The sequence below is a fragment of the Oncorhynchus kisutch genome, linkage group LG17 (assembly GCF_002021735.2).
Source record: "Oncorhynchus kisutch isolate 150728-3 linkage group LG17, Okis_V2, whole genome shotgun sequence".
NCBI classification, from domain to species: Eukaryota; Metazoa; Chordata; class Actinopteri; order Salmoniformes; family Salmonidae; genus Oncorhynchus; species Oncorhynchus kisutch.
The window spans coordinates 33,159,405-33,172,465 of NC_034190.2; the positions used below are offsets into that span (position 1 = coordinate 33,159,405).

The 13,061-nt window shown below is 40.3% G+C and overlaps 1 protein-coding gene across 4 annotated transcripts in view; it reads left to right on the forward strand.

The window, feature by feature from the left end:
• Positions 1-7,444, forward strand: part of col14a1b (collagen, type XIV, alpha 1b) — an 80,474-nt gene extending 73,030 nt beyond the window's left edge. For 2 of the 4 annotated variants that reach the window (XM_031793592.1, XM_031793595.1), the window contains 4 exons: positions 144-332; positions 623-700; positions 2,004-2,159; positions 5,730-7,444. In XM_031793592.1, coding sequence (XP_031649452.1) covers positions 144-332; positions 623-700; positions 2,004-2,159; positions 5,730-6,103 — 797 coding nt within the window. In that variant the 3' untranslated portion in view covers positions 6,104-7,444. Of the gene's footprint in view, positions 1-143; positions 333-622; positions 701-2,003; positions 2,160-3,606 lie in introns of all 4 variants that reach the window. The other 2 variants (XM_031793593.1, XM_031793594.1) reach the window with 2 other exon arrangements.
• Positions 7,445-13,061: the final 5,617 nt, after the last annotated feature.

Sequence of the window (13,061 nt, forward strand, 5' to 3'; positions counted from 1 at the left end):
ATTGATGTGAGTTTGCACAGGTCTTGTGTCTTTGAGTGTAATTGTATTCTATAGAAGGGGTGTACGGTTTGAAAAAAGGAGTGTTGTCTGTGATGGTGTAAATGTCATGCGCCACTGACCTCAGTCTGACGTCTGTCCCACAGGTCACATGGCTCGCTACAGCTCCATCCTCAACCACATCCCCAGTGCACCCGCTTCGGTCCGCACCATTCCTGGACCCCCAGGAGAGCCCGGGCGGCAGGGCGGCCAAGGACCACAGGGAGAGCAGGGGCCCGCGGGCAGACCAGGGTTCCCCGGGTCCAACGGAGAGAATGGACAACCAGGAGCCAGAGGTACTGAATAGAGGAGACTCAGATTTAACTCAAGCTATCAGGCAAAGATATAGTCATGTAGCCTGTGCCATAAGCTTGTGAGAGAAGATATTACAGTAAATGATACCGGCAGGTAATGTAAGAAAACATCACTAATAGAATCAGAAAGATGATTACATATTAGGCTAGATCTACATTATTGGACATGACACGTGTAGTGCTGAAGGTGATATAATATGGAAAGGAGACAAGCATGCCCACTTCTCTGAATTCTGTCAAAGTGTGTGTCCCCTCTGTCTCTGTTTGTCCAGGTTTGTCAGGAGAGAAGGGTGACAAGGGAAGCCCAGGTGTAGGAGTCCAGGGTCCCAGAGGCCCCGTAGGACCCCCAGGTAACCAAAACGATGCCTGGTGAAAAACACATTTCCAACTTCAATTTTTCTCCAGGGACTTCCTTTGCCACCGAACATCTGCAGAGGAAATCAACATCTGTTAAGGGGGTGGATTAGAAAATTGGAAGTCATCCGATCTGTTTTTTGATTAAGCGTCTCCCTCTTGATTCAAGGGGAGAATATGACACGAAGAGGATAGCCCAAGTTGGATTTAATTTACTTTTGTTTGTTGTTTTGTTGTTTTTCATTAAGCTGCCCCTACTGGTTTAATTAAACATGATTAGGGGGCATAGCTTTTGACTCCTTTATTGATTGTAGTCTAGCTGACGCAGTGTGTTGATTGAACTCCTGGAGTGGTTGCCAGGTTGGTCTACATGAGAGAACTTGGAGCGCTACTGGGAGAACATGTAGGTGTCTGGCATGCGCGAGATCAGTGCCTCCAAGGATATTTGAAAAAGGACATTCATAGCCTTTGCATTTCCTGATAGAGACAGCTCAGTGATAATAGCATTTTGGGTCTGATGAAAAGGCACAAAAGCTTATACTGACTGCTGGGTAATGATAAATACGCTGATTCTCTTCCTTTTGTGGAGAGATGTTTGGCCAATCAGTGGCCTAATTATGGACTCTAGCTAGTTTTCTATTTCAAAGCACACTACTAGATTTGAAGAGATAGATCACCCAAATTACAAGTTGACGTATTCGTTTCCTTACCCTGTAAGAAGTCTATGGATAAGGTATGACAGCAATTCATGCTTTGATTTAGTTTCCTTGGCACTGTTTCCACATGGTAATGTTTTATCGTTTTTGGGCATAAATTGAATTCAATTCATGGGGCATTGGTCCCATGAATTGAATAGTAGCATTTTTCACACATTATGTTCAAAACATCTATAAGTGACTGTTGAGCTTTACAATAATGGGATTTGCGCCACAAATGCTAAAACGTTAGCATGTGGAAACAGTGCCAGGGAAACTAAACCAAAGCATGGATTGCTGTCATAACTTCTTCATAGACTGCTTACAGGGTAAGGAAACCAATGCGTAATTTTGTAATTTGGGTGAACAATCCCTTTAACTTCATGAATTCTACCTCAATATGCAGTGTTCTTGGTCACAATGAAGACAATAATATTGCCATCATGTTTTATTGGTTTGCCATAACATTTCATATAATGATTTAACTTCGGAATTTAGCTCAATGTTAAAACCTTAATTGTTCATTGAAAATGTATTTGTTGTATCAAAACACACTCCCCACATTTCTCCGCGCTCTCATCACTCCTTTTCCGTTCTCCTCCAGGACCAACGGGTCAGGGGCGGACAGGTAGCCAGGGTCCGTCTGGTCGGCCGGGGAACCCTGGAACTCCTGGGCGGCCGGGTATCCCTGGACCAGTGGGGTCGGCTGGACCTCCTGGATACTGTGACCAGAACTCTTGCGTGGGCTACAACGTAGGAGGTAATTATGACCCTCATCCTCCCCTACCACTGTAAACACACCAAAACAGCACAAGGCAGCAATGAGATTTTTATAATATCAAAGTCCAATACATTAGATCTAATTGTTTAGCCATAGTGAACTCCATTGGCGTTGCCATCAGCTTGTTGTGTAGATAACCTTTACCTGAGAATGCACTCTCTGAGAATGGGTTTCCATGTCTGTGTATCTGACCTATTGTATCATACCCTGTCAATCAATCATCAACTCATTTAATCCAATTAAAGCTCTTTGAAAGGGAGACCTGAGCAAAGAGGTCTCATTGGGTTAAATCCGCCAGGGGGTTGACCCGAATCACACCCTTATCCACACTGTATTTCAAGGTGAAGCTAAGACAACATGACCTATCTGACTTATCTTGAAAAGGAAGTTCTCAGAATTGCCTACACTATAGTATGACTAACTTACTAGTTAACCAAGTTTAGTTTGGTTGCCCATACTGAGATATATTTAAGCAATTGGCATTTGTTTTCTGATTTTACTTTATGCATAATAGACTTTGAATTCTAATGTATTGAGACCCACTTGATTAACCTCAGGACCAAACCTCATTAAAATAAATGAGTGGGAGCTCTTTATTCTCTGTTTACGACAGCTCAGGAAAATAATGAGCCCATTCTATTATCTGATGGTTTACAGTAAGATGGCCGTGAGCATATGGCTTATTTATGAATCCATTAGTTCCTGTTGCCATTTAAGCCTTGAAATACAAAATGTAACCAAGATGCAGAATTCAGCTTGGAAACAATGACTTACAATGTGCTGAATTCATATAATGGTACCTGAGAATATTTTTTTAAATGTTGCCATCTCAGTATCCCAGTATCTTAGCTTGTGGAATTGAATTTAAACAAGCCTGCTTGTTTAAACGTCTATAGACCCTACAGATATCTGTGAATGCTTGTGACATGTGCGATATAGTTATTCCAACAAAGTATCTATCAACTCTCAAAGTCTTATCACGATAAGTCATGTTTCAGTATTTGCATGAACAGACCACACTATTGCATCAAGTTTGGCTACATTGTTTCAAAAAGAAAATTCTGCATCTTTACAGTCATGTGATCATGATTTATTCAACAATAGTTTGTCATCTAATACACATGGTTATTGTGAGTGTGGATACAATCTATAGCGCCCGAACTGTAAATGCATGTGTGCATGGACACCCATCAATGATGTCTTTCTCTATCGGGCCATTTTCTCTGAGGAAAAGGCATTACAGTGAGCACACTGTATGGCTCAAAAGGCCTGCGGTGTTCTCCATGCACTCCACAGTGTGAGTAATACCAGCATGGTGACTTTATGATTTTGTCTCATCTGTCTGACCTGTGGTATGTGTGTGTGTCTCCCTCTCTCTCTGCTTCTGTCATCCCTCTCTCTCTCTCGCTACTTTCTCCTACTCAAGTCCAACAGTATGGGTAGTGAGCAGCGTTCAAAAGGGTTGTAGTGGAGGTGTTAGGGTAGATAGGCTTGTCCCTTGGCCCTACTCCCTCGCTATATCACTGTCAGCAATGACTACTGCCTTGTTCCCTATAAGGCTGTCCCTCTATTTGTAGAAACCCATTCTGCCTGACACAAAAACAAATTTAGCCATAAATGCATTTTTTTTTAGCTCACCCCATATAAACTAATATATACAGTTGAAGTTGGAAGTTTATATACACCTTAGCCAAATACATTTAAACTCAGTTTTTCACAATTCCTGACATTTAATCCTAGTAAAAATTCCCTGTCTTAGGTCAGTTAGGATCACCACTTTATTTTAAGAATGTGAAATGTCAGAATAATACTATAGAGAATTATTTATTTCAGTTTTTATTTTTTTCATCACCTTCCAGTGGGACAGAAGTTTACATAGACTCAATTAGTATTTGGTAGGATTGCCTTTTAAATTGTCTAACTTGGGTCAAACATTTCGGGTAGACAAGCTTCCCACAATAAGTTGGGTGAATTTTGGCCCATTCCTCCTGACAGAGCTGGTGTAACTGAGTCAGGTTTGTAGGCCTCCTTGCTTGCACTTGCTTTTTCAGTTCTGCCCACAGATTTTCTATAGGATTGAGGTCTGGGCTTTGTGATGGCCACTCCAATACCTTGACTTTGTTGTCCTTAAGCCATTTTGCCACAACTTTGGAAGTATGCTTGGGGTCATTGTCCATTTGGAAGACTCATTTGCTACCAAGCTTTAACTTCCTGACTGATGTCTTGATGTCACGCCCTGGGCATAGATAGGTTTTTATTCTCTATTTTGGTTAGGCCAGGGTGTGACTAGGGTGGGCATTCTAGTTTCTTTATTTCTATGTTGGTGTGGTTCCCAATCAGAGGTAGCTGTCTATCGTTGTATCTGATTGGGGATCATACTGTATATAAGTTGTCCTTTTTCGTTTGGGTTTTGTGGGTAGTTGTTTTCTGTTTAGTGTCTGCACCTGACAGGACTGTTTCCGTTTTCCTTCTTTGTTATTTTGTTCGAGTGTTTTGAGTATTACATTTATCATGAATACTTATCACGCTGCGTTTTGGTCCACTCCTTCATACGACGATCGTTACACTTGAGATGTTGCTTCAATATATCCACATAATTTTCCCTTCCTCATGATGCCATCTATTTTATATAGGACTCATTTTACTGCGGATATAGATACTTTTGTACCTGTTTCCTCCAGCATCTTCACAAGATCTTTTGCTATTGTTCTGGGATTGATTTGCACTTTTCGCCCCAATGTACGTTCATCTCTAGGAGACAGAACGCGTCTCCTTCCGGAGTGGTATGACAGCTGCGTGGTCCCATGGTGTTTATACTTGCGTACTATTGTTTGTATAGATGAACATGGTACCTTCAGGCTTTTGAAAATTGCACTGAGTTTGAAGGTAGTCCTTGAAATACATCCACAGGTACACCTCCAATTGACTCAAATTATGTCAATTAGCCTATCAGAAGCTTCTAAAGCCATTAAATAATTTTCTGGAATTTTCCAAGCTGTTTAAAGGAACTTTAACTTCAACTTAGTGTATGTAAACTTCTGACCTACTGGAATTGTGATACAGTGAAATAATCTGTCTGTAAACAATTGTTGAAAAAATGACTTGTGTCATGCACAAAGTAAACCGACTTGCCAAAACTATAGTTTGTTAACAAGAAATTTGTGGAGAGGTTGAAAAACGAGTTTTAATGACACCAACCTAAGTGTATATAAACTTCCGACTTCAACTGTATTTTATCCAAGGCTTCTCTATGCTTCTGCAGCGAATGTGTACAGTTTTTATATTCTATAAGGAGCCAATAGTTGAATACTGATTGTCATTTGATGCATTACTCAGTTGAGCTGTCACATACATTTAATTAGAGATTCACTTAGACCTCCTGTCCCTGTCAGTGTAGCTCATCCATACCCCTCTTTAGCTCTTCTGGCCGCTTTGATGTCGTCGCTAACACTGTTCCTCGTGTGTGTCTCTTCCTCCTTCCTGTCCCGCTAACCCAATCAAAAACAAACAAACAAATGCACGCTTTGGGGGTGGCCGCGGTGGCTAAAGAGGGTGGCAACGGTGGTGACCCATCTGACCACCGCAATCTTCCCTTAGTCCAATTGCCCCCCAACGTCTACCAGAACTATGACGAGGTGGGGGAGGAGGACCCCTATAGGTACGACGCAGGGGGCTACCCCTCCGAGTACTATCAGCCCAACTACCCAGCGCCCCGACCAGTCGAGCCCGAGGACCCAGCCCTGACTCAGGGCGACGAGGTGCTGAGGTCCCCCGGGATCCACCGCTCCTCCAGGAGCCTGGCTGAAGAGGAGGAGGAGGAGAAGAAGAAAGAGGAAGAGGGGCCGGAGGAGAAGAAAATGGTTGGTCCCATGAGAGAGAGGAGGCTAAGGAGAGCCTTGAGGAGGTCGGGGACACACGACTGAGGAGTTGGGACTGTTCAGTTAAAGGGATAAATATCCAAAGGGGGTTCTAAGGACTATCATTAAGTGCCTGATGTCAATGTCAAAGGGACATAAGGGAGAGGAAGGGTGGAGGAGGTTGGAGGAGAGAGTGGGAGGGACCATCTTCTCCTCTTCTTTCTGGAAGTGTTGCGGTTGGTGGTGTAGATATGGTATCTGTACTGTTGGTTGTAGCGTGGTCAGATATTTGTGTGTGTTAATCGGTTACTTCAAGAGATACAATTGTATTGTTATTTTCTTTTTGTTTTCAGCCTACCACCTCTGTGCTTCATTCATCTAATTTCATGCAAATGATCAATTTCCTGGTCACGGTTTACTTCAAGTGCTTGTTTATGAACTTAGTAAATACTGGAAGAACATAGGCCTATAGTGTAGTGTAGTATATTATAGTCTAGTGTATATTATAGTATAATATAGTATAGTTTAGTAGTAATATTTTTGTTCAATTGTAGCTTTTATTGCTAGGATATTACACAAGAGTGGATAGCAAGTACTATTTGAACATTTTGAAAATATAATATAATATTAACGATATACTACTTGGTGATATTTGTAGTGAATACAACTACCTATATTGATAACTATCCAACTAACATTATAAATAGACTCAATATGACCAGTTATTCTCCAGCTGTTCAAAACTTGACTATTATTATTTATTTTGATGAAATGTCCCATAATGTAATATTTGCATGTGTGTTTGTTTCACATATAATTATTCCATATCAATTTATAATGCTATTTTTACCCACCCATGGGAAACAACATATCAACATAAATATATGCTTTCATATCTTGACAGGGTCATTCAAGCTACCAGCCATATAGCCCAACTAATACCCCCATTGTAGTGTTACAGTACAAACATTTTGCTCTTTGTATTTTTACGATACATGTATGTCTTTAAAGGGTGTTTGAGAAGGTGCTAAACATGTAATATAACAAGATTATGAGTTAAATATGTGAAAAATATATTTCTTTTTTTAATGTATGTTTATTGTTATCGGAATATGGTCTCCAGAACAGGAACGTTCAGCCTACAGTATTGTGATGAGTTGTTAGGCCTGTGGTCTATTCACCTTGCAGAGCTCCAGAGACTAACTATGTGGAACAGGCCACTGTAGTGTCTCTCATCAGAACACGTTTCAATCAAGGAAGTAATTTATTTTTTACTTGGTGTTGGTTTTTCAAACAATAAAATTGAAGTACAACCATTATTTGCGGTGGGTACTCTCAACACTGCTTCTTTGTTCATATGGATGTGTTTGTTTTCTCCTACAAGTAATAAAATGCACTTCAATTGGACCAATGGCAGAACTTCAATTACATGATCAGTTATAAGATGTTTCATTACTAAAGGACCCACACAGATGGCAACCCCAAAGCAATGTGTACACACACAGATGGCAACCCCAAAGCAATGTGTACTTGCTATAGCTGAGAGTCTTCTAGATGACATCCTTAATCCTTGTTGTGGTTCTCTCAGCTATTGGGACTTGAAAAGGGATGCACTCACACACACTGAAACTTTGTAAGCAAGCGGTGTGCAATACTTAATTATTTTTGAATCCGTGAACCGCATAGGACTTACAACTAGGGCTTTTGCGGTGACCGTATTACTGCAACACCTGCGGTCACGAGTCATGAAGGCAATCAAATTCCATGTGACTGTCACAGTAGTTAGGCTTCTCCAAGCTCTGATGCTGCTGGTCATTAGTAGCTTACAAAACATGCTAACAGCCTGGTACTCAACACACTATTGTCCCTCTAATCACTTTGACATCAATGCAAATGTAATCGAAAATCTAATCAAACACTTCATGAGAGCCCATGAGCTCATGTTGCGCAACATTTCTATAGGCAACGCAATTGCGCCAGAAAACAGAGTGAATGCCTCTATTAAAAAGAGGAGGATCCCATCAGCTAGGCCTAGTATATTTATTTCTCAACTTTCCTAATATTAAGCACATAGGCTATACTCCTGTTGTAAATATAACCAAACTGGCTGGCAGGAAAATGAACCACTCAAAAAAAGCTTCCTCCATTAGTTTCCATGATAATGGTCCATTCTAAATCAAAACAAATTTCAATCACAAACTATTTAGTATAGGTAAAGACAAGCTTAAATCAAGAATAGTCTGATGGGTAACAATATTAGCCTATCACTTGTGAATTATATATTATCATTTGTGAGTTATGTCCACCTCATGTAGCCTAGACCATAGGCCTAAATGTTTTGATATGGTTTGTATCACAACTAAAGTGGCCAAATAACTTCTTAAAATGTAGCTCATTAATCCACTTTACAAGGGGTGTAGATCCTAATTGGCATACATAAGCAGCGGGTGAGTTTCAAGTTTGGGGAAGATCATTTTCACTATAAAAATGCAGAATTACATGCATAATTGCATTTGCGGTCGCTTTTGAGAATGCTGTTCTAATGGAACATTTGCGCTTATGAGGGTGCATTACGGCCACACAAAAGGGATACCGCCTGCTTGTTGAGTGGCAGATATAGTGTGTACAGCCTGTGCAAAAAACAAAGCAGAGCTCGTTCCTTTCAAGCGACTTTCTTCAAATCATCATTAGAGTCGCATCATGCAGCCTTACAATGTATTAAAAATGAAAACATATAGCCTAACGTAAGTTACATTAATAACTCTAAATTAAGCATATAGGAATAATTATTTTTTGTTAACCACTCAACACAGAATAGCCGAATGTGCGCACTCCCTCAAATCGTTTGGAGAAAATATCCTTTCTATTTTATTCAGCTTTGTTCAGTTGTGTTCTTCATTAATATAAAATAATGCCACGGAATTCCAAGCAAATCTTGTCTGCTAAATGAACTAGTGTAGCCCACAGCCATTTGGCATAGCCAGATCAGGACCTAACATAAGGACAACTCAGAGTATGCTATTCTGTTCTTCTGAAATAAACTACTTTTTCTTCATATCATGCTTCTTTAGACCTGTCTAAAATAAATAATGGATTTATTGTGAATGTGTAGGCTATACTACATGGATTTATTAGACTTTTTAGAATGTAGATGTTCCAAAGGTCTGCATCAGTGTCTTGTGGAAGCCAGGAGATGCTAAATGTGTTTATGTTAATTAACTGTCAATTACCGTGAGACGGACAGTTATTTGCTTGACAATCACAGGCTGAAGAAATGTAGTGACTGCCACAGCCCTACTTACAACCAAATGGAACTGACACACACCGAAACGTTGTGAAGCCAGAAACTTTCTTCCTCTGTCTAATTGCTGAGTGAGAGTAGTGTCTGCCTCGCTATTATTTCTGCCGCGTCCTGAGGGGAGGTATAATTACATGATCTGCACCCAGGAAGTCTCCAGGCCAGGTGTTAGATCCCCTGGGGTCACGCTGCTAAGTGGGCCCTGGTGACAGACACAGACAGACAGACCAGACCAGACAGACAGACAGGTGCCCCTGTACATAAGTCTGCCTTTTCGCTCCAAGTGGGGGCGAATGAATGACGAGCTGACCATGAAGGCCAAGGGTGTGCAAAGCTGTCATCGAGGCAAAGGGTGGCTACTTTGAAGAATCTCAAATATAACATATATTTTGATTTGTTTAACACTTTTTTGGTTACTACATGATTCCATATGTGTTATTTCATAGTTTTGGTTTCTTCACTATTATTCTACAATGTAGAAAATAGTAAAAATAAAGAAAACCCTGGAATGAGTAGGTGTGTCCAAACTTTTGACTGGTACTGTATATATACACTACGGTCAAAGGTTTTTTAAATAAATGTATCCTGCTCTCTCTCCCTCCCTCCCCCTCTCCCTCTTATCACAAACCCAAGCACACAAAAAACATACACCCTATAAGGATTTTCTTTATCTGATTTCAGACAAGTCATGTCACGATCACTACTAGGTTACCAAGTATTTAGGTCAAGTGAAGAAAGAGAAGTCTCATCCTGGGGAAGGATACAGTGGCAGATGTTTCGCTCTCTACTGTGTGAGCTGTCAACGCTAACAACCAGGCAATTTACAGGTACATTCCGAGGACATATTGAGGCACGGCGCTACATAAAGATGCCACGATCACCATGTTTTAGACCTGTTTTTCCCAGTGAACGGTATTTGCTCAAATGCTTGGGTTGTCCGGTTGTACAGAAGCATTTTGTAAATGTACATGTTATTGTTACTTCTACTTTAACTGTCAGAGAATGTGAGAAACTTACATCGGCAGGTCTGAAAATAAGCTTGAGATTGTAAAGTTTGGACCTAGTGCCCCACCTAGTGTGGATTTTCAGATAATTCATGATCGGGAAAGAAATGTCTGTACAATACGTACATACTGCATATATTATATTCATATATTTTATATATATATATATGGGATACATACATTTGAAGGACTTCATTATCTCAGATGATTACATGACTATAGGTCTGGTGAATGTGATTACCACAGTCATTCTTCAGTTTTGAACAAGACATTAGAAGGGCCAAACTGAACCTGGAAAACAATCTAATATTTTCAATAGGGTAGTCATTTGGATTCTAATATATCAGAGCATGGGTAATTAGAGTACATTTTCATAATCAAATTCAATTAAATTAGCCTCCCTTTAGACAATTTATAAAAAGGCACGTGATTTGGGGTAATCTGATGTTGTGCCTGTTTACGGTATTACTGGGTCCAACAAAGGATGTTACTGAAGTCCCTTACTGTTTACCATAGATAATACAAATAGATGTGGATTGTCTGAAGAAAAAGTGAGATTTCAATCATTTTCGTTTAGATGTCGGACTTTAGAGCATACATGAAATAAAAAACATAATGTCACGTGCCGAATACAATAGATGTAGACCTAACTGTGAAATGCTTACTTACGTTAACCAACAATAGAGTTAGAGTTTCAATAAAAATAATAGTTAAGAAAAGATGTACTAAAGTAACACAAAATAACAATAACGAGGCTATATATACGGGGGTGCCGGTAACGAGTCAATGTGCAGGGGTACAGGTTAGTCGAGGAAGGTTGTGATGGAGACAGCAAGATAAATAATATATTCTCAGATATTCCAAAAAGGAGAGAAAATCTTGATGTAACAATGGACATACAAAAAAAATTGCTAAACTTTTTCTTTGGCCTGGTGTCACTTTGAAGATGCACAATATTTTTTATAGTGACACAAACAAGTAATAAGACAAAAAAACTGAAAACTTGAGCGTGCATAACTGTTCACCCCCCCAAAGTCAATACTTTGTAGAGCCACCTTTTGCAGCAATTACAGCTGCAAGTCTCTTGGGGTAATGTCTCTATAAGCTTGGCACATCTAGCCACTGAGATTTTTGCCCATTCTTCAAGTCAAAACTGCTCCAGCTCCTTCAAGTTGGACGGGTTCTGCAATCTTTAAGTCATATCACAGATTCTCAATTGGATTGAGGTCTAGGCTTTGACTAGGCCATTCCAAGACATTTAAATGTTTCCCCTTAAACCACTTGAGTGTTGCTTTAGCAGTATGCTTAGGATCAATGTCCTGCTGGAAGGTGAACCTCCGTCCCAGTCTCAAATCTCTGGAAGACTGAAACAGATTTCCCTCAAGATATTCCCTGCATTTAGCTCCATCCATCATTCCTTAAATTCTGACCAATTTCCCAGTCCCTGCCAATGAAAAACATCCCCATAGCATGATGCTGCCACCACTATGCTTTATTGTGGGAATGGTGTTCTCTGGGTTATGAGAAGTGTTGGGTTTGCGCCAGACATAGCATTTTCCTTGATGGCCAAAAATATCAATTTTAGTCTCATCTGACCAGAGTAACTTTTCCCATATGTTTGGGGAGTCTCCCACATGCCTTTTGGCTAACACCAAAAGCAATGGATTTTTTTTCTGGCCACTCTTCCGTAAAGCCCAGCTCTGTGGAGTGTACGGATTAAAGTGAACAGATACTCCAATCTCCGCTGTGGAGCTTTGCAGCTCCTTCAGGGTTATCTTTGGTCTCTTTGTTGCCTCTCTGATTAATGCCCTCCTTGTCTGGTCTGTGAGGTTTGGTGGGCAGCCCCCTCTTGGCAGGTTTGTTGTGGTGCCATATTATTTTCATTTTTGAGTAATGGATTCAATGGTGCTCCATGGGATGTTCAAAGTTTCTGATATTTTTTGATAACCCAAACCTGATCTGTACTTCCCCACAACGTTGTCCCTGACCTGTTTTCAGAGCTCCTTGGTCTTCATGGTGGCACTTGCTTAGTGGCACACCTTGCTTAGTGGTGTTGCAGATTCTGGGGCCTTTCAGAACAGGTGTATATATACTGAGATCATGTGACAGATCATGTGACACTTAGATTGCACACAGGTGGACTTTATTTAGCAATTATGTGAATTCTGAAGGTAATGGGTTGCACCAGATCTTATTTAGGGGCTTCATAGCAAAGGAGGTGAATACATTGGCACCCACCACTTTTCTGGTTTAAATGTTTTGAAACAAGTTATTTTTTTCATTTAATTTCACCAATTTGGACTATTTTGTGTATGTCCAATGCATGAAATCCAAATATAAATCCATTTAAATTACAGGTTGTAATGCAACAAAATATGAAAAATGCCAAGGGGGATGAACACTTTTACAAGGCACTGTAGATAAAAATATTATTAATAGACCCTATACAGTGCATGCAATCATAAACATTAAACAGCGTGTGTGTGCGTGCGTGCGTGCGTGTGCTTTGGCGGATATGCCCGGTGAGAGAGGCCTTATTATGCAGACCATGTGGATCCTTGCATGAATATGAATATACACAATATCAAAAGACTGATGACACAACCGTGCAGAAAATACACAGTGCAGTCAACCTGCTCCACGCACCAATAAATTGACAATGTTACTGTAAACAAGAAGGCAAATGATCACTTCAACAAACTTGATTAAGTGCTCAAACACA